Genomic DNA, 22323 nt, shown 5'->3' on the forward strand with positions numbered 1-22323 from the left:
TCAATAATAGACAGTAAAAAACAGAGGACCCGGAATTGATCCTTGTGGTATTCCGACTTCACATGAGATGAGACAGACTTGACGATATGATTGGTATGGTGGTTTTACGTCCCAAAACCATCATATGATTATGAGAGGCGCCGTAGTGGAGGGCTCTGAAAATATCGATCACCTGGGGTCGTTTATAGTGCACCCAAATCTGAGCACACGGGCCTACATCATGTTCGCCTGTATCGAAAATGCAGCCGCCGCAGCCGGGATTTGATCCCGCGACCTGCGTGTCGGCAGCCAAGTACCTTAGCCACTAGACCACCGCGGCGGAGCAGATGAGAGCTTTAGCATCGTCAACAACGGCTGTCTGCCGCCTATCTTTCAGATACACCTCTCCATTGAAGTAGCAGATCATTACATAAAACAGGTTTTAGCTTTAATAAGAAATTTTGATGGGATCTATCTAACCTTGGCTGTCCTGTACTCCCGCAATTTCACGTACAGTTTCCAATATTTGCGTTACAGTCAATATTCTGCTGCGGAAGCCGTGTTGTCGGGCATCACAGAGGCTATTATTTTCAATAAAGACTAAATTGTGCTTAATTGCTTAATTATAATGTTTCATGAGTTTTGATGAGGTGCAAAGTAAGAAAATAGGACAGTAAGAGGCAAGCAGTGAGTGGTCTGATGATTTAGGGATAGGCATAATTTTCGCATGCTTTCAGTCATTAAGTATTTCTGCACATGAAAGTGAGTTACTGAAGATAATGCAAATATATTTTGCGCACCATTCGTTGTATCTGAGGAGGAAGACATTTGGTATTTCATCGACACCCTGCATTTTTTACGTCAATGTCAAAAGACACGAACAGCACTCTCGCTTCATTCACGTCGAGAGGACTTATGGGTGGAATCTCGTTTAAAATAGGTATGGGTGGTGTCTCGCCATCCTCATTCGTGAATACGGAGCGGAAGTACTCATTGAAAGCATTAGCAATGAAAAGTTTGTCAGTTAGTATGAGGCCGTCAACACAATTATCAGACACGTGGGTCAAAAATACAGAGAAAGAAACAGACAAAGAGAGAAATAAAGCACGCATATATATAGCCCAGAGTTTTCTCGATATACACTAGAGAGAACTCTGGCGCTAGTGCCAATGGGAGCTACAACGCACGGCATTTCAGCGAGCATGGGAATAACTGGTAGCACACAGATTTCTTACTTTTGGCTCCATTTGGGTTCGCTTGGCTTGGAGCTGTTTTGTCACTAAACAAAAATCACCAAAGGTTTAGCCGTAGCGCACCACCACCTTAATAATTGATGCTTACCATTTGAAATCGGGAAACGAAGTTCAAAACTTTGTTTTAAGTGAAACCGAAACACAGCTGTAAACGAAGGCACAAGTGCAACCGAGGCCTGTAAGTACGACGACTAAGCAAATACGTGTACTACCCATCATTCCCGTGCTCGCTGAATGATCGCAGTGCCGGAGTCCCCTCTAGTTAGTTTTAGAAAACTCTGTGTAGCATAGTATAGCAAGCAGGTCGGGAAGCGAAAATGAGGAGTAGGGCGAAGACACAGAAGAGAACGAAGGATAAGATAGCCTTACGTGGTACAGTATGCGAATAGGTCTGCAAGAAAAGTGGTTAGAAGGAGCAGCGAAAGGAGAACCAGAAAGGAAGAAGCATAGCATTCACATATACAGCACATTATGGCAAAGGGTGGGAAAGAGAAGTAAGAGTAAGCGGAAGCAAAAGAAGAAAAGAACGCCACCAGCTCGGTGGATTGCTCAGTCTTGGGACCACTAATGTGTAGCGAACTAATGTTTTATAGAATTCATCATAGAAAGTGGCGCAAGTTTTGAAAAATTGTCTGACTCTACCTTGGTGTTGGCTCTTGAATCTAAATCAAGGAACCTAAATAAATGACCACGCAGAAAAGGAAACAAATGTCCAGTGGCGCTTTGCATCATTCACGTAGTGGCCGCTTATGGCTACGTTAATTCCTAAGTCGAAAGTAACTTGAATATAACTATCTAACCATCTTTAATTTCCACATTTACACATTATGTGCTGTTACTGAAGTGTTAATGGTATTTACTACACATTATTCAAGCTTTTTGAATAACTTTTTGGCGCAGGTCAATGTTTTGAAATCTGTTCATGTTGATTTTAATTTGACATTATTTCTTTCAATATTCATTTATTACTCAGTAATGTATTGTTATCGCCTGTGTAATAGAAAATTATGTGATTGTATTCAGCGTAACTAACATAGGAACTGAATATTTCATATTTTTTCATGTAATTGATTTATTGTTGATTGGCGCATGTTAAATGACAATGCTGCTTTTGTATAAAACTGTAAGATGACAATGCTTAATTGTGGTTTGTCATTCACATATTCTGGTCGCAGCTGCCTGATCTATGAATGAAGCTAAAGCTTTTATCAGGCCTGGATGACCCTGACAAAAATCATTATTCATAAACCTGGACATTTGCTGCACCAACGAGTGGCACCTCTCAGTTTAGTTCAAGATGGAGGAAAACGGCCTGTAATAAATAAGCTCGATCGCAGTCAGTGTTTTGATGGCTGAAATCGGAAGCACACATTTAGTGCAGACTAGTGCTCTTCAAAAGCCCTGGTATTGTTAATTCATGATCCTAATGTGTGAGGAGGATATAAAATGAAGGTTAAAGTTCCTCCATGAATTTGATGACGAAACCCCTATCGTGTTAATTCAGTGCGACATCACCGGTATTGCACAATTCGGCAAAGCCAGTGACATAAAAGGCTCAGAAACTTGCCGTGTCAAATTGTTGGCTGCCTAATAATAACAGAATGTAGTCCTCTTTTATCCAATAATCATACACGAGATGTCGCTAGCACTGTCGCAACCTGACGTCACAGCGAGTTTGTGCGGGGCTTATGAGGCGGCGAGTTGCGTTGTATCCTAGAGGACGGTATGAATAGTTGTGAATGACCAGTTGTAAATGAACCCCGGAGCATGGATTGCACGCGCAGAACTGCGACGATGCCATGCTCCCGTCGTACAAGTGGGGTCCCGAGGAGCCGGCGCTGTTCAACGCCTACCAGGCGCGGCTGCGCAACCGCGGCCTGGTGCCCATGAGCTCGCGCTTTCCCGTGCGCTTCATCATACCGCAAACGGTGCCGGCTGACGCTGTGCTGCCCGTCATGTTCGCAGCGGAGCCGGTCAAGCCGCCCTCGTGGTCGCCGATCAGCTGGCGCCCCGGCGGGGGAGGACATCACGAGGTGAATGTACCTATATTCATCATACGTAGATTCGCATGCTCTACAGATATTTTCTAAAGATCCCTTATAATGGACGCGCAGTCGTTTGTACCAGGCGAAAGTATTTTGGTTATCTGGTGATGGTATTCGGTATTTTAAGGCACAAGGGTCAGTGGTGGCCAAAGAACGCCAGGTGATGGTAGGAGATGTGATCGTTGGAGGCGTTAGGTGGCTGTATAAGGGCTTAGAAGTGTTCGCACTAAAAGTGCGTGAAAGAGATATATTGGTGACGTGTGTAATGGATGATAGATGAGTAGTGCTTGCCATACTACGATGAAGTGTTCTACTCGGCGTAAAAATAATACGTTCTACTCGTCGCGAGGCACCTCTTCATGCTTCGAAATATAGTCGAATGTCGTCGTCGGCCTCCTGTATGTACACCTGATCCATTTATTAGTACAACTGTTCTTAGAGCTAGCACACGTAACCTTGATGCCAGCTATCACGTGTCGGCGCGTGATGTACACGTAAGGGTAACTTTGATGATGTCCCGCACCTATAATGGCGAGTGACAAATTCCTGCAAGAATGTGAGGGGTTTGTGCCAGAAGTTTTCTAAGCACTCATCAATTGCAATCGCTTTTCGGTCTAGGGCCTCTGGTCCCTCTGTTAACTTTCATGCTACCCGTGGTCTCCGCGATTAGTTCCAGCAACAGCGCGTTGCCGGAGCCAACTAAAAAGGCCACGCGCTGTCGCTCAGTAGCATCGGATCATGCGTCAAGCGAAGGCGGTGCACTGTTGTACGCACTACAAATGAAGATGTATAGGCAAATTTAGGGTTAGAAATGATTATGATAAATAAGTTTGATGTACTTCTACTCTGATATAGATACTATTAACCACGTGCACCAGTAAAAGGTCTCGTGATCGCTTACATGCATCTTCGCATTTTTTCGCGTGAGTAAAAGTGACTTTAGTGAAGAAATAAAAATGTAAATGCGCGTCGAGTGATAAGGCAGGGCTTGTTAGCGAATGCGGTATAGAGTCATTTATTAGTGGCGGTTTCACTTTTATGAAACGCATCTAGATTCGACTTCTGAGTTTTTGTCTGTCCCAGTAAGAGATGAAAAAGTTGCACCACCTTTCGCTAAAGGGAACCATGTGTTTGGATGCGAAGCGGGAACTGAGACCTACACTGGCGGCGCCGTTGACGATGTCTCTCATCGCGGGTTTCGCAGGCGAGAAACCTGGGGAGGCAGCAAAGCGCGCTGTGATGAACTGGTGTTTTTACTAGAACGTGCCAATCACTGCTAATGGTCAATGAGAGACTGAAGACCGGTCGGACACAAAGGCCCGCCGTCTGCTTTTAATTAACGCACATGCTGCGAATTTTTATCGTTCAACAACGCACCGAAGAAATCACCCACCGGAATTAATTTGAAAGTTAATACTCAGTGCGTTTGTATATGGAGCGGCCAGTGAACGATTGTGCAGCGTGATCAGTCGGTTTTTTTCAATTAAGAAACTTGCTAGTGGACGCTGCGTGAGTTGACGTTGCGAGGCGAGAGAAGGGGAGCGTAGGAGAGAAGAGATGGAGAGGGGACGCACTTGTACAATGGGGTTGTTAACGCCGTTGGAAGGGATGCCTAGAGGAGAGAGAGAGAGGGGCGCTCATGGGCAGTAAGAAAGGTCATGCCGCACAGCAGATTGAGCTCGACCATGAGAAGCTTCGCATCTAAAAGAGCAGAGTGGCTTGGAGAATAAGGCAGCTGGTATTCTAGCTGATATTACACGAAGAAAACGACATTGGCAGGTCTGTGCAATGAACAGGTAACCGAAGGTCAGTTAAAGCGACAGAATGGATGTGAGAAAGATGGAAAACTATAACCGAGGTTGGCAGAGGGTAGAATGGAGTAGGGGAAAGAAGAAGTTCACAGTCCTAACTAGGTGTCGCCCTGCACAGGATAGAGCAAATTTGGGATCCTTTCTATGAGCATTCGTCGTCCTGAACACCTTGTAGACGGAATATGACGATGTTGAAGAGCGAAAGCATCAAGAATTTCTCGCCGTGCTTCACGAGTTTCTCACGTTGGGTAAATATTTGATCTTGGAGTACCAACAATGTTTATGTTTTTATCATTATTTCAAAAGCCTTCCCCTAAGAATACTTTCTGAAAAGCAGCAGATTTCTTCCCCGGCTTCATGGCTCGTTTAACAAGTTCGTGTCAAACAAAGAAAGGATCCCTTAAAAATTCTATTCTGTCTTTAGGCATAGAAAGTCATGGTATCAAAAATACACATGCAAATTGGCGTCGTCTATAAAGGACAACAGTGCAGAGCGGTAACGTCCATGAATCAAACTGTCGAGGTTGCTTACGTTTCCTCTCTGAAAGACCCGGCGCCTAGATACTTTCGCAACAGAGGATGCGTTGTCTGGCTAAAAGTGCAGCCACCATTAGTGACCTCAAATTACTGATTACATGGCACTAGAGCACAGAAAAGTATACTTAAGTTAGATAATGGTTAAACTTGGTAAGAGAGAACGCGCAAAAATTAAATGAAGGTGGCAAAGCCCCCTTGAAAATCTTGCACCAAATGCCATGACGTCATAAGTTTTGACAGTCTTAACTAAGGCTTACATAGCTCCTAACAGGTAAAGATGAAGCAAGTTGTCTGCTGATGGGGCCAAAGACTTGACATTTTGGGAAAAATTCTTGAGGGTTTGTCGGTAAAACGTGAAAATCAATTCAAAACTCGAGACATCGCTCACGCTTATATCGGTGAGAAATAAAACAAAACAGTACTTTGACCTTGATTTTCTCCTCTGATAACGAGCCTATGATAATAATGGAGCCTATGACTATAATGTTTTCAGAGTACCCTTTGTCAGTCTAAACCAATTCATTGTGTCACTTTCAGTGTCACTTTAAAGTAGTGCGTAGCATAAAGGATTTGATCATCCCTCATAATTTTCATCGTTCTCTTAATCAGGGTCACGTGGAGCGAGTGTGGTCCCTGCCACCCAACCTGCCAGCGCTAGACCTGAACAGCCTGGCGGTATCCATGAACAGGGCAGAAGGTGCAGCCGGAGCCCCAAGAGGGCCAGAAGCACCTCGAAGACTCTCGCACGGGATGCTTCAACCACCACCGCAACTGCCGTCACAGCAGGTAGGTCCTTCTCCAGTTGAAACTGGCTCCAAGTAGTTAGCTGGAGCCCCTCGCTATACGCAAACAACGACCTCAGGCAAGCACAATTTTAAACTCCAGTCGAACTTTTATCAGGGTACTCCCCTGAGGCAGTATACTTCAGTATGATTGAACAACAACCACAACGACGACGACAAGAACAGAAACAAAAGGAAGGACAACAACAACGGCTACAGCAACAACAACGAGAACAAAAGACAACAACAAACATGGGAAACACACAAGACACACCAAACGCACACAATAAGTTGAATTTATTGTGTTACCAAATTTCTTTCCATTGTTTATATTGTTACGGGTATGGAAAGGTACCCCTGTCACGGGCGCCGAAACGCCACCGTGTGGGTGAACATGATGACCTTGTTGTGTTGAGACTGAGTTGGATCTGCCCTGTGGTCTTCAGTTCGTGTGCGCTGTGCGCATTCTTCAACCGTCCGGCATTAACGTAACGAATAACAATACGTTAAAACAACAAAAGTGCAATGTGCGTGCGCATGCCTCGTCATTCGATAATCTCCCTTCATTTTCATTGATACATCCCTCGTCATTTTCATCGATCACCCCTCGTCAATTGTTGCGCAATCGTACAGAAGTAATAGATTACCAACTTGATTATAATGTTGCCCTTATTCACAAAGCTTGCACACAGCTTGCACATACCAAGGAGCTGGCACAGGTAAGATCGGCTGGTGTAGAAAATGTCTGAAAAATGGGGTGAGCCTGCCTCGCGCAAAAGCACAGAAATTTAAAACGCATGTCTTCAACTCTTTTTAATGACGTGGTGGGAGAAACAGCATCGTTTCTTGTAGAGCATCGTTCGAATCTTTCTTCGCAGGTCCGCAACTTCTTGCCCACGCTGAACCCCAACAGCCTGGGACCTCAGTTCTCCGATTCGCCGATGCGGTTTGGTCTGCTGGGCCGGCTGTTTATTCGGCGTCACGAGGGGCACGAGGACGTGCTGGTGCCGTCCATCCCGACGCAGCCACCCGAGCAGTACTTGAACCCCAAGTTGCCACCCATGACGTACCCTGTGCAGCCGGGTGGACCCATTGCGCCAGCCGCACCTGACTCGACCTCGTCGGAAGGTGCGTGTACAGTTCTGTTTAATGGGTCAGATACGACCACGTCATCACGTGGTGGTCACGTTGAGCAATGCACTAACCAAACCGTATAAGACTTTCCCAAACGCTGCTTGCACTTGGTGTTTATAAAAGTGACGCCTGTGCGGCGACAATCCGAGGGGCGACGTTAATTCGGACAGTTATTTATTCATTGCATGCCGTTGTAGTTGATGTGCCTGGTACGCACGCCACACGCTAGCCACTCAATGTGTGCAAAGACGCCGACCTACAACGCAATACGTCGCTCGAAGACAATATATGCGGCTCAAGCAGCTATTCGCCGACTTCCTCGCATGAAATCGATTCCCGCACTGCGTGGATCTGGCGTATTTTTCATTACCATTACCATCCAGCGCAATGTAGCAGTGTAGTTACGGGGATCGGCTGCTGATCCGAAGCTCAGGTTTGATACTCGACCGCGGCGGTCGCAGCTTGGTGGAGGCGCGAATGGTAGAGGCTCGCGTGCTGTCAGCGCACGCTAATGGTGCATTCAGACGACGGACCGAATCCAAATTTGTCGTGGACGCGGACAGCTAATCCGCGGATGGTCCGCCTGCTGGCGCATCCACACGACGGACGGTGTCCTAGGGGAAAACAGCCGGATTGCCCTCGACAGCAGATTCGGCGCTCACCTGCGCCCGCTGGCAGCAGACCGGTTTGAGAGTATTCAACATGGATGCCCGCAAGAAGTGAAGCTTGGCTGCGATGTCTGTCGTGTTGTGACAAATGAACGAGTAGTGTTCAGAAAAGGGAGTTGCTAGCAGGATATTCTTTCAACTACATTATTCCCCACTTGTAGAACTTCTAAACGTGTCTCCCGCCTTTTTTTTGTTTAGAAGCGGCACGTCGCCGGTTGCAGAAGTTGGAATATTTCACCACCATGACGGCTAAGAATCTCGCGTGTTAAGCGACGGCGGCGACATTTCCCGAACCACCAAAAGTGATTTCTGCATATTTAATCACTTGAGAACAAAGTCTCCGGAAACTAAGTAAACAATGCTCAAGCGTAGATGATGCCGACCAGCCATGCAGCTAGATGTCCGCGAGCCATGGAGGACATGCCGCGAGCAGACGAAAAGTGTACTGGTTGCCACCGACCCCAAGCTATTCCGCTGAAGTACCGGCTCTCCCCCGCCAGAATCCCGATGTGAGAAACAGGTTGGGTTCATCCGTCTGCGAGCCGCGCGGACGAGTCGCGGACGAGGGGAATCGCTGATGTGAGGTCACTTGATGCGCCGTCCGTCCCGCCGCATCGGGATTCAATCCGTCGTCTGAATGCACCATAAACAACAACAGGCAGTGGAAAATCCCGCAACCCTCAAACACGGCATCTCTCATAATCTTCCTGTCGTTTTCGGGACGTGAAACCCCATATAATATAAACTTTATGTTATGGGCAGCTCTTTACTAAGCAAAACTGTGTCCTGTGAACGAAGCAACACTCATATTGTATACAGGCAACTAACATTGGCGGTAAAATTACGGTGGCGGGCACGATACCCGATCTCATAGTCAGTGAAACATGCTGACAGTTTTTGCTTTAGTTACCGGAGCATGCGGATACGCGGCACCGGGGACAGAGTGTTTGTATCTACGTAGGAATGGCGAGAACAGACATTAGTGATTTCAATGCGAGAGCGTTAAGTAGAAACAGACATAGGCAACATTCACCCGAAAAAAAGCAAAGAAAAATATCATGGTACCAGCAGGGTTCAAGTATCCTATCAAAGAAGCATGCCAGGTCTCGAAACTGCTTTGGAAAATACCCTACGAAGGCGTAATGTTTGTGAAGTGTCAGTTATGATCTAGTTTTACAAGCATTAGATATCTGCTCCTATGAGACAGGCCTCACGTCAGGTTGAAGTCAACTATATGCTTTAGCACCATCCACTGAGGTTGGTCTACTTAGCACTGGCCAGCGCTACTATCCTCGCAGGCAGAAGTGCGCACGTCGTGAACCCACTCTCGCTCGAACATTTACACTCAAGGAAGTTCCACAGCATTCGAGCTTGGATGAAATGTGTGAAACTCGTCAAGATTAAAAAAAAAAAAAACCGAACAAGCGTGCGTCAGTCCGCGAAAAGCATATGGGTTGTTTCCTTTTCCTTTTTGCGGTATACAAAAGCCATATTTTTCTATCAGCCAGCGCATAATTTTCCCGCTCCCATCCACTGGAAAGATCTCTGCTCCAAACGTGGTTTGCACTGCTTCCAATCGGCGCTGCACCCGACCAAGTTTCGGACTACCTTCCAGATTTCCCCATCTGTGATAAAGCGACGATGTCATTTGAAAAGACCGTTCAAAAGCGCAGACTGATCAGCTTGTTGGTGACACGTAATTCAGGCAGCTGCGCAAAGAATTGCATGTTCCATCTGCTCCTACGACTCACCTAGCCATACTCTTAACATCGCTCGTGACCGCTCGAATGCTTTTACTAACCCTGCTTGCACTTCGTCTCTGAAAAAGGGACGACTGTGTGACAATCCGATTGGTGACGTTACGTCGCACCATTAGTTGTTCCTTACATGCCATTGTAGATGTGCGTGGTAAGCAAGCGATATAATGTGCGCAAAGCAGCCGACCCACATTGCATTACGTCGCTCGTAGACAATAAATGCAGCACGAGTGACTTCACCAACTTCCTCGCATAAAATCGGTTTCACACTACGAGGGGTCTGGAGGATTTTTCATTTATTGCCTTCCGCCTGTCCAATGTGCACTCGCACTTGTATTTTCATTTTAAAGGTGAAGCTCCGTATGTGGTGGGTCGTGCGCCTGCGATATATCTAGTAGTAGTATACCACCACTACTACTAGCAGTAGTAGTTGTTGTAGAAGTCATTTTAGTAGTAGGTAGCCACCTCTCGTTTAGTTCTTGGAATGTACGCTGGATGGCGGTACTTCTGTATGATAAATATACGATGAAAAGATTCGAGATGGTGATAATAGTAGTGTTCAACGTACGGAGTCACGGACGGACGTAGAAACAGACAGATGCACGGATGGACGGACGCACAGATGGGCGCATGGACGTATGGACAAACACATGGACGGACGAACGAACGAACGGACGGACGGATGGATGCACGGATGGTTTCACGGACGGCCGCACGGCCACTCGCAAGGGCAGATGGAAGCAACTAGGAACAGATGGATGGAAGCGCGAACGGATAGACGGATGCTTCGCTTCACCCACCATCATTCAGTTCGTGGATGTGCTGTGATTTTTTAACATCAAAGTGTTTTATGCCGGGGTCTATCGAGATTTTAGTGACATATTTCTGTCACTGTTATCACGTTGATAAATGAACGCCACCGAATGTGAACGAACGAAAACTGTAAGCAAAACTTTTCTACCCGGGACCGAACCTCCGACTCCTTGGCCCGCGATGAGAAGCGCCCGGGGCTGTACTAACGAAGCTATCGAGGCAGATGCAAGGCATCGTAAAAAGGCACGTCATATTACTCAAATTTTCTCTCGCACAGTGCTGTCTGTGGGCGAAAAGTGGTGCCACCATCTGTGTGTGGGGGCGAGAAGTAATGCTGCATGACACATACTAGAGCACCGATAAAGAAAGATTCGTTGACGTAGTTAGAGCATGGCATTCGAGATGACACGCCAGGTTGCAACCTCTTGGGCCATGGTTAAATCATCTCGATAGCAGCGAAAAAACACTGGCTGCTCCAGCATGGAGGAGTCACCCAATATAGACCCCGCCCTAGTGGCAGTTATGACTCGTTGCCGAAGTAGTGAAGCTTCCCCATGCACCAATTGTGTTCCGCCGCTGATAGTAAAACTGCTGCAGTAAATGTAGCAAAAAAGCAACGACGTTGGCGGGTTAATCTCGTGCAATGGAGGAGCGAGACTAGCGGAACGTTCAACGTCTGCGCGCGTTCGCGGATTCAACTACGAACCTCTGCCTTTCATGTTGCTGAAACATACGTATGGTAGCGTAAAGTGTATGTATGTTTTCTAAAGCGTACATCTTATTTGGCACTTTGAAGTGCATATTGTCACGCGCCAGGAGCTCGAAGAAACGTACAAGGAGACGGGACTGTCAAAATCTGAGACACAAAGAAGGACGTCTCTGCTGGCACGGGTTGCTCGTCTTCGTCTTCTTCGTTCACTGGAACAGAACTGGCTCACTCCTCGCTGGCACCGAACACCACGTGGCATCGCTCCTCCCCCCAAGAGAGCATCACCCCGAGGTAAAAAAAAAGTGTGCAGAGTAGTGCGTCAAAGTAGGCAACATAAACAAACATTAAACACAGTAGCGCACGAGAGAAAATGCACCCTGGGCCCGGCAATCGGAAATACACAGCATTCACTGTTCGCCTAAAGAGTTCACTGGCAGACGAAAAAAATTCGCATCACCGAGTAAAGTATGGTTTTAGGTGGACAAAGTGTACAGTCGCTGTGCGTGGTGACCTGCGCTGCGATGATGGTGAGCCTCCGTCTGGAACCACTTCGTAGTTGACGTCGCTCACATGTGTGAGTACTTTGTAAGGTACAAAGTACTTCCTCAAGAGTTTATCACGGAGACCTCGCCGCCTAATGGGGGTCCAAACCCAAAATCCAAACCCAGGTTCATAATTAACTTCTCGATGGCGGATGTTGTACCGCTGTGCATCTGCGCACTGTTGAGTTTAATGCGCACACAGACCAGTTGACGTTTTTCCTCAGCGTGCTGAATGTACTAATTGATGGCGGGGGCTAATTGATCGAGCTTATTGATGCCCTCATACGAAATCATGGCGTCTAGCATAGTTCTGACATCTCGACCATAAACGAGCCGAAAGGCGTGAAGCGTGTAGTTTCCTGCATTGCAGTGTTGTACGCAAGTGTTACGTACGGCAGGATGTCGTCCCACGTTTTGTGCTGCACATCCACGTACATAGAGATCATGTCGGCTAGCGTTTTGTTTAGCCTTTCTGTTAAACTATTACTCTGAAGGTGATACGCACTGGTCTTTTGATGGGTTGTATAACTCAACCTGAAGATATCATCCGAGAGCTTCGCTGTGAATGATGTCCCTCGATGAGTGATGACATATGACGGGGCGCCATGACGTAGCACAATTTGATGCATAAAAAACTGGCAGCTTCAGCTGCGGTCCCTCGTGGCAATGCCTTCGTCCCAGCGTAACGCGTCAAGTAATCGGTTGCGACAATAATTCATTGGTTGCCCGAAGAAGACAAAGGAAACGGGCCTAGGAGGTCCGTTCCCACTTGATCAAATGGTGTGGGCGGTGGATCGATTGGTTGTAGATGGCTTGCAGGCTTTAAGGGTGGTGTCTTGCGACGCTGGCATTCACGGCATCCCTTCACGTAGCGTTTGACACAGGCAGGCATTTTAGGCCAGTAGTGTATATCACCCGATCCATAGTTCTCGAGTAGCCCAGATGGCTGGATGTGGGCTAGTCAGGGCAAGCTAATAAGACATCATTGCGGAGTGTCACACCCGTCCCGTTAATTAGGGAGGCGATCGCCGGGCTAATTCTATGAGCCGAAGTATCGGCCCTCCGAACCGCCCCACGAAAGCGTGGACAATTTAGGAGTGGTCCTTATTGGCGCGCCAGCAGACGCCGGCTGTGGCCCAAAGAACAAGTCAGAGCCGAGAGTTGATAAACAAACAAAATTATATTCTCAATAATGGCAGATCGAAAACAATACACAAAAATGCACACTCCACAATAGTTGCATACAATATGTCACCAATCAAACCAATCAATCAACGTACTACACAATACAATCAGCCACACTCGAAACAACGGACACGGACAACAGTACACACTACAATGCAGTCGCATGCATTGAACAACCAAGACCCTTAAAGACTAAAGAGATAGAAAACCTATTCAGTCCAAAGTCCTTGGAACCAAAGTCTGAATGATACTCTTCCGAGAATCACTCACTCAAAGTCCAGCGTTGTTGCCGTTCCGCTGTCCTCGAAGTTTTTCTCTTCCAGGAAACCTCCCGTCTTCAATTGGCCACTCTTCGAACTTCAACGTCTTCGCCGGAACACGTCGGCTTCACACCCGCAGCTGTTCCCTCGGGTCTTCGCTCGATAGCGGTAAACACACGCTCTTGCCTGTAGCCCGAGCCTTCACCCCTCAGGTGGAAATCCTCTTCATCTCCGGCTTCGTCCCTACGGACCAAAACCTTCGCCGACTACACGGCGGAATCCCTACGCGCTCTGGCGTTAACTTCCGTCTCCTCCTCATCTCTCATCTCGGCCGCTCGATTAAATACCTTCCGCGCCACCTTCCAGAAATTTCTCGTCATTTCGTCGGCGCGATACGCAGCGAAGGCTGGGGAGAGGTGCGAGACGGTTCGACTGCCCTTCCCGGAGGATGATTCAACTCGGTATGACCCCGCCCCGTTCGCTCTAGAAAAATCGCGATCTTGCTGGGCCGCCGATGCGGGGTGAGGAGGTTCGTCTGCGACGCCACGCTTCCGCGGGGAGAGCGCGCGCCCGGGGAGCCTTGGACGTTTACTTTCTTTCTTTTTTTTTGACCTTGCGGCGTTTCTCCCGCCCGTTGTCGCAAGACTTTGGCGGCGCGCTCTTTTTTAGCGCTCGTTCTGTGACACTGCCCCCACTTTAAGAATATTATCTCATAATATTCAAAACCACACAAACGAGCGCGAACAGTCACCACACATTCTCACAGACTGTAACACAATCCGTCGTTCATGACACTTCACATTCACAATATATCACTCAATACGATTGGACATTGTAATTCAATTACACAACACGTCAAAACACAACCACAAGCACATGAGTACAACACTCCCCCACACATTCCCATTAATACAAATGTACAAAGTTCTCTCATTACAACAATGGTCCAATATTATACATCACATCACAGCACAACACTTCGACACTTGTGACACCGGATAACACAACATTAACACAACATATGGCACTCAACACTGCCAAACAAATTCTGCTTGGATCTCAGCACTTATCCTGCGTACTTCGAGCAGCGCTTGCGCCCCTTTTTGCGGTGCTCGCTCGATCTCTTTTTGTGTTTCCACGTTCTTTTTCGGCGAGCCCCTTCCAACGACGATATCTGAGGCGTCGTCTCAGCCATCGTTGTCTCTTCCGACACCGTTAACGCGTCATTACATTCGACGGGTCCTGTCTGTTTATTTACCCGCTTGATCATGCCTCTACATTTGGCCGGCTGGCCAACTCCGTCTCCTTTACACTGTTGGTCGGTTGAGGTCGTGCCGACGTAAGTCCGTTTGCTCGGCCCGTGAACTTATTCGACACGATCGTCTTCTCCTTCGCTGTCTCTTGCGCCGCGGCTTCGCCTCGGGCTCTAATGAGATCCGTCACGGGATGCTCCTCCACTGTATCTCGCGGCCGCTGTGTTGGCGAGGGCTCTAACTTCGGGTCTTCTCCCAAACATTCTGGATCACTTGGCCCTCGCGCCCCGTCGATGTTTCCGATGACAAGGTCATACAGGGGGGTCGTCATGCATAACGCAGTAACCTTCCCGCTGAAGTACGGGGTTTCAACCTCAATTTCTGCTTCGGGAAGCATCCGGACTGTACGGTCAATTAGGCAAACCGGTTTCGTTCTGCCTGTCAACTCTCTTTCCCGTACCAAATTTCTCCTCACGATAACCGTGGAGCTACCGGTGTCTCTTAGAACCGTAATCTTCTTGCCTGTAATCTTTCCAGGAAGCGTTGGCATTCCCTTCGTAACACCGGTTGGCTGTTTTGACATTACAGCCCCCACAATAGGAATTTTCTCCCCATTCTTCAACTCTACGAATCCATCAGTGACGGCATTATTATCAGATTTCGGTGCTGCTTGCACACAGGATACCTGGTGAGTTTGACTCACTCCGTTCCGACATGCATCTGCTTTGTGCCCAGTCTGACCACACTTGAAACATTTTACAACCGTAGGGCTCGTAAAGATCGTTCGACAGTTTTTCGCGCTATGACCCACTCGGTTGCACAGAAAACATCGCGGAATGCTCTCTGGTGCACGCTTCTTTTCTTCGGGAGCCAATTTCTTCGAATCGTCGGGACACTCCTTCTTGACTTTGGCCAAATTAGTGCCACCTTGCGCTTCCAAGAATTGATCAGCCAATTCAAGCATTCCTTCAAGTGACTCAGCCTTCCTCTCTTTCAAATACAGCGACAGGCTTGGGTGGCAACTAGTAAGAAATTGTTCTCTAATTAGGAGCTCTCTAAGCTCATCGTACTCCTGTGCTGTCCCTGAAAGTTCAATCCATCTGTCGAAATAATGACAAAGTCGGGCGGCATACTGCGTAGCCGTCTCCCCATCAGCTGGCTTTCCTGTCCTAAATCTGTCCCGGAATCCTTCCATGGTAAATCTAAATCGCTTCAGCAAAGCAGCTTTCACCTTTGCATAGTTGGCTGCATCGGTCGGCGTCAGCCTACCGTACACACTGAGCGCTTCACCACTCAAGCAAGTACTCAAAGAAGTTGCCCATTGATGTTCCGGCCAATTCTGGCTCTTCGCAATCGTCTCAAATCGGTGAAGGTACGCATCAAGGTCGTCCTTCCTTTCATCAAACGCTACGAGCAGCTTGCTTGGGTTCAAGCGGAAGCCATGGTCTTCCCGTTCGCTGCTTTCAACTCTAGCTTGGACGGGAGTTTCGTTTCGCTGTTGCAAACGGAGCCGCTCGAGTTCAATTTCGTGCTGCCGCTGCTGTTCCCTTTCAGCCATCTCCGCTTCTCTTTCTTCTTGCAGCTGGCGCTCCCTCGCTTCTCTTTCTTCTCCCGCCCTTTCTGCTGCCAACTTCTCTCTCTCCAACTCAGCTGCTTTTTCTTCCTTGGCCCTCTCAGCTGCCAACCTCTCTCTCTCCACCTCAGCTTCTTTTTCCGCTTTGGCTCTTTCGACCGCCAACCTCTCTTTTTCCAGCTCGACTGCTTTTTCTTCTTTGGCTCTCTCTTTTTCTTCTTTTTCCTTCTGGGTGACCCACTTGCGTAGTTCGGCGCCAGAAAGACCCATCTTTTCACCAAGAGCAACTAACTTTTCGAGATCCATTGTGTCTCGCCACTCGCAACTAAAACCTTGCCGCGTGCAAAAAGTATCTGCCTAAATCAGTCTATCGGAACACTCCCCTGCACTCGTTAACGAGAACACTGAACAACACACAAAATCGTTCCGATAGCACTATCAACAACTCGAGGCTCTTTCTCACTACTTTGGACACACTGTGCACCAAAAGGTCCTGATTCGCGGACGCCAGATTAATTGTCACACCCGTCCCGTTAATTAGGGAGGCGATCGCCGGGCTGATTCTAAGAGTCGAAGTATCGGCCCTCCGAACCGCACCACGAAAGCGTGGACAATTTAGGAGTGGTCCTTATTGGCGCGCCAGCAGACGCCGGCTGTGGCCCAAAGAACAAGTCAGAGCCGAGAGTTGATAAACAAACAAAATTATATTCTCAATAATGGCAGATCGAAAACAATACACAAAGATGCACACTCCACAATAGTTGCATACAATATGTCACCAATCAAACCAATCAATCAACGTACTACACAATACAATCAGCCACACTCGAAACAACGGACACGGACAACAGTACACACTACAATGCAGTCGCATGCATTGAACAACCAAGACCCTTAAAGACTAAAGAGATAGAAAACCTATTCAGTCCAAAGTCCTTGGAACCAAAGTCTGAATGATACTCTTCCGAGAATCACTCACTCAAAGTCCAGCGTTGTTGCCGTTCCGCTGTCCTCGAAGTTTTTCTCTTCCAGGAAACCTCCCGTCTTCAATTGGCCACTCTTCAAACTTCAACGTCTTCGCCGGAACACGTCGGCTTCACACCCGCAGCTGTTGCCTCGGGTCTTCGCTCGATAGCGGTAAACACACGCTCTTGCCTGTAGCCCGAGCCTTCACCCCTCAGGTGGAAATCCTCTTCATCTCCGGCTTCGTCCCTACGGACCAAAACCTTCGCCGACTACACGGCGGAATCCCTACGCGCTCTGGCGTTAACTTCCGTCTCCTCCTCATCTCTCATCTCGGCCGCTCGATTAAATACCTTCCGCGCCACCTTCCAGAAATTTCTCGTCATTTCGTCGGCGCGATACGCAGCGAAGGCTGGGGAGAGGTGCGAGACGGTTCGACTGCCCTCCCCGGAGGATGATTCAACTCGGTATGACCCCGCCCCGTTCGCTCTAGAAAAATCGCGATCTTGCTGGGCCGCCGATGCGGGGTGAGGAGGTTCGTCTGCGACGCCACGCTTCCGCGGGGAGAGCGCGCGCCCGGGGAGCCTTGGACGTTTACTTTCTTTCTTTTTTTTTCTTTTTTTTTGACCTTGCGGCGTTTCTCCCGCCCGTTGTCGCAAGACTTTGGCGGCGCGCTCTTTTTTAGCGCTCGTTCTGTGACACGGAGGGCTTCAGGCACGACGAGAAGATTTGATCTGTCACCAGCACCGGTGTTCTTTTTGTATAAGACGTCATTTCGTAGGCAAAATGATGGCAACGTTCGCGAAATCAGATGAGGAATGGGCGCGGTAGCACCTTCTGAGTGATCTATAATCATTCTTAGATAGGCGTCATTTCGTTGATGACACATCCCATACGGCCCGCTCAGAGTTGCCACGAAGGTGCCTTCCTCTTCTGCGCGTGTACTGGCGAATTAAAGAGGTGTTCGTGATAGCGTGTCGGCATCTTCATGCTTTTTGCCTCACTTGTACACGATGGTGACATCAAATTTTTGTAGGCGCACACTCCATCGTGCTAATCATCCTGAAGGGTCTCGTAGATAGTTCAACCAGCACAAAGCATGGGTATGAGTCACCACTTTAAATGGTATTCCGTAGAAATATGGCATAAACTTTGCAATTGCCCAAATGACCGTGAGACATTCTTTCTCTGATGAAGAATAGTTATATTCTGCGCGAGACAGTGTGCGACTTGCGTAGGCTATTACCCGTTCTATGCCGTCTTGTCGTTGTACCGAAATAGCTCTAAGACCAATATTGCTGGCATCAGTGTCAGCATCTTCATGGAAATGGCCGAGCAAGGGAGGGGAAGAGAGCCGGTGCTGTAATTCCGCAAAGGCAGTCTGCTGTTCATCAGCCCAGACAAATGGTGTGTCATCACGCGTGAGGCGCAATAGTGACACCGCAATGGTGGAGAAATTTTCAATAAAGAGCTGGTAATACGCGCACAGACCCAGAAATCGTCGAAGACTTTTCTTGTCAGTTGGAGTTGGAAAAGCGGCGATGGCAGCAGTTTTGTCAGGATCAGGCCAAACACCAACGGCGCTCACGACGTGACCAAGAAACTTTTATTCTTCGTAGCCGAAATGACATTTATCAGGCTTCAGTGTGAGATTGGCCGATCTATTGGCTTCGAGCACATTCCGAAGGCGATGAAGATGCTCGTCAAACGTTTTTGAAAACACAACGACGTCATCGAGGTAGACGAGACAGCTCTTCCACTTGAGGTCTGCCAGGACGGTATCCATCATTCGCTGGAATGTGGCTGGAGCGAAACAGAGGCCGAAAGGGAGCACTTTGAATTCATAAAGGCCATCCGGCGTTACAAAAGCGGTCTTTTCCCGGTCACGTTCATCGACCTTTATGTGCCAATAACCACGCTTCAAGTCGACGAACGAAAAATACTTCGCGCGACGCAGCCTGTCCAGAGAATCATCCACTCTGGGCAACGGGTACACGTCTTTCTTTGTGACATTGTTAAGCTTCCTGTAGTCGGCACAAAAGTAAAGCGTGCCATCTTTCTTTTTCACAAGAACGACTGGTGATGACCAAGGACTGTTTGAAGGCTGTATCATGCCACCCTGAAGCATTTCCCTAACCTGCGTTTGAATCGCGTGCCGTTCGGTTGGCAAAACACAATAAGGCTGCTGCCGTATGGGATGCGCGTTGTCGTAGGTGATAATACGGTGTTTCGTAGTCGGTGTTTGACGTATCTTCGAAGAACGTGCAAAGCATGTGTGGAATTCCAGAAACAGCTCGCTCAAACGCTGCTTGTTCGCTTCAGAAAGCGTTGGATTGATGTCGACGCTGCGGAAAGGCGCTTCAGCAGTGCCGATGGTCTCGGAAGCAAAACACTTGGTGACATTGGCGACTGGGTCGGCGTAGGCGATGACAGTTCCAGGAAAAAGGTGCCGGTGCTCGTAGCTGAAGTTTGTGACAAAAACGTCGCAGTGATCATCATGAAGGTCAACAAGGCTTCTCGCTACGCAGACACCCTGAGACAGCAGAAGCGAGTGATTTCTTTCTACGACTGCATCATCATGCATCACTCCGTCCCACGCCACCTGAACCACAACAGTTGCACGGGGTGGTAACGTGACAGCGTCGTTGATGACGCGAAGAGACACTCGGGAGGGGCTAAGGTCCGCGCAAGCTGTTGTGGCGTTTGTGGTCGCGAAAGTGACTAGACGTCGTCGAATGTCAATTATACCACCATGCTCCCTGAGCAAATTCATGCCATTGATCAGGTCTCGAGAGCACTGTTGGAGAACGCTAAACCTGACAACAAACGTACCACCGTGGACTTGCAATCTTGGCGTGCACACACCGAGTGGCGTGACGATATGCCCGCCAGCTGTACGAATTGGCGTGCAGTTCCAAGGAGTCGTTACTTTCTTCAAAAGGGCGGCCAGTTTTTCGCTAATTATGCAATAGTCCGCACCAGTGTCCACTAAAGCGCTGACTTCGTGACCGTCTAGCTGAACAGGAATATCTAAGGATACTCTTCCGCAATCAGCCGGTGATGTCGTTGTCGATGTATCGTCGGTACCTTCAGTCCGCGTCGATAGGGGGCCTTGAGCATGACCAGTCTGAGCGGCCTTGCCCCCGAAGGTCGCTGTGGCTAGTTTTCCCGACGCGGGCTAGGTGACCGGCCCGGCACCACGCCCGAATAGTTGCGATGATTTGGCGAGAACCACCGCGGTGATGGAGAACATGAGTGGTGCCGAGATGTAGATCTGCGTTGTTGGGCAACGTAGTCTGCAATTTCCGGAGGCCGATGGCCGAACCTAGGAGGTGGGGAGTTGGCCGAAAAATCACGAAGTTCCAGCTCTCGATAAGTGCACAAAGATAGCAAAGAGGACGTTGATCAGGGGCCCGCCACACGTCTGATTTTCGTGGAATCGGTCGGCGGTCGCTGAGGTACGGGCCCGCTCGGACCGTTTGAAGCATGGCTGGGGCCGTGGTATGAGGCGGAGTGAAATGCGGTGCAGGTTGGTGCAGAGTTTGGTCTGCCGGAAGCATGGCAGGGGCCGCGATGGGAGGCGGAGCCAAAGGTGGTGCTGGCTAGAGCAGAGTTTGCGCATACGACATGCGAGGGAAGTCATTTAGGGGCCGCGGCTCTGTCTGACAGGATGGTTCTTGTAGTGCGTGCTGAAGTTCATCTCGGACGATGCCAGACAAAGAACTTACAGTAAGCGCCGAAGGTACTGAAAACTTCTGCAGTTATTCGCGGATTACAGAGCTCTCGGAAGAAGTCGACGGAGCCCCCATGACCGCCCATGTAGTCCGTAGCAGAGGCAAAGTTGACTAGTCACTCGTACGTCTGTGTCTGTTGCCGAAGCCTGCTTGCAATTAGGACGGCTTCAGCAAGAAACTCTGACGTAGTCTTAGGGGGGCTGCGTACAAGACCACCGAACTCTTCACTCCACGCATCAGGTATCGCACCTTCTTCTCTTCCGGCATGTGAGGGTCAGCTTGTCGAAAAATACGCGTCATGTCCCCAAAATACATTGCTAGGCTTTCATTTGGCATTTGCATACGGCACTGGAGTTCCCGTTCAGCTCAATCTTGGCGATCGGGGCTGGCATACGTTTCGAGAAGCCGGCGTTTGAAGTCTACCCATGACGTGAACAGACCTGCCCGGTTTTCGTACCAAACACGCGCCCTGTCATTCAAACTGAAGTAGACATGTCGGAGCTTGTCTGTGTCATTCCACATGTTATGAGCGGCAACGAAGTCATAGTGGACTAGCCAATCCTCAAAATCCTTATGGACAGCACCATGAAAGGGATTCGGCGTTCATGGTTTGAACAGCGCATAGTGAATTGGCGTTGCGCCTTCCATACCGGCTGGGTTGGAGCCACTTGAGACGGAAATGCCTGGGATAGTTGGGGCCGTCATCCTCTCTGAGAGAAGTCCGAACTCGGGGTCCAGTCCACAGATCCTTCGGCTAGCACGGTGAACAGGCGTAACCACCGGTATGGGGCTGGAGCTTCTTCTACTAGGAGGGGTTCGGTGCATAGGGTACCCAGCGCCTCCAACAGTTGTCACGTGCTAGGAGCTCGAAGAAACGTACAAGGAGACGCGACTGTCAAAATCTGAGACAAAAAGAAGGACGTCTCCGCTGGCACGGGTTGCTCGTCTTCGTCTTCTTCGTTCACTGGAACAGAACTGGCTCACTCTTCGCTGGCACAGAACACAAGGTGGAAATATTAGGTACCAGTCTATCATGTGCTTGTTGATGTCAGCTTTGCGATGGATCCACGGTACGCTATGTGCAGGTACAAGTTAAGAGTTTCAGCTACCACAATGGCTAAACCATGGTCACGGGGTTAATTGTCTAGATGGACATGTGCCTGTGGGCGTCAACGTGGGTTCACCCACGTCAGATGATGCTACAGCTGTCGAACACCAACAGACGCAGTACGAACTATCATAAGAAGCACTGATTATGTGAAGCGAGGCCAGGATTCTGGCCCACGAGGGGCTAGTTCGTTAAACGTCCACCACGTGCCGCATGA

At 48.7% G+C, this 22323-nt stretch overlaps 1 protein-coding gene across 1 annotated transcript in view; it reads left to right on the forward strand.

The window, feature by feature from the left end:
- Positions 1 to 22323, forward strand: part of LOC119179041 (uncharacterized) — a 64685-nt gene that overhangs the window by 20027 nt on the left and 22335 nt on the right. Inside the window, exons 7-9 of the mRNA XM_075870132.1 lie at positions 3017 to 3265; positions 6235 to 6411; positions 7286 to 7535. Coding sequence (XP_075726247.1) covers positions 3017 to 3265; positions 6235 to 6411; positions 7286 to 7535 — 676 coding nt within the window. The remainder of the gene's footprint in view (positions 1 to 3016; positions 3266 to 6234; positions 6412 to 7285; positions 7536 to 22323) is intronic.

The sequence above is a fragment of the Rhipicephalus microplus genome, chromosome 7 (assembly GCF_043290135.1).
Source record: "Rhipicephalus microplus isolate Deutch F79 chromosome 7, USDA_Rmic, whole genome shotgun sequence".
In the NCBI taxonomy this organism is placed as follows: Eukaryota; Metazoa; Arthropoda; class Arachnida; order Ixodida; family Ixodidae; genus Rhipicephalus; species Rhipicephalus microplus.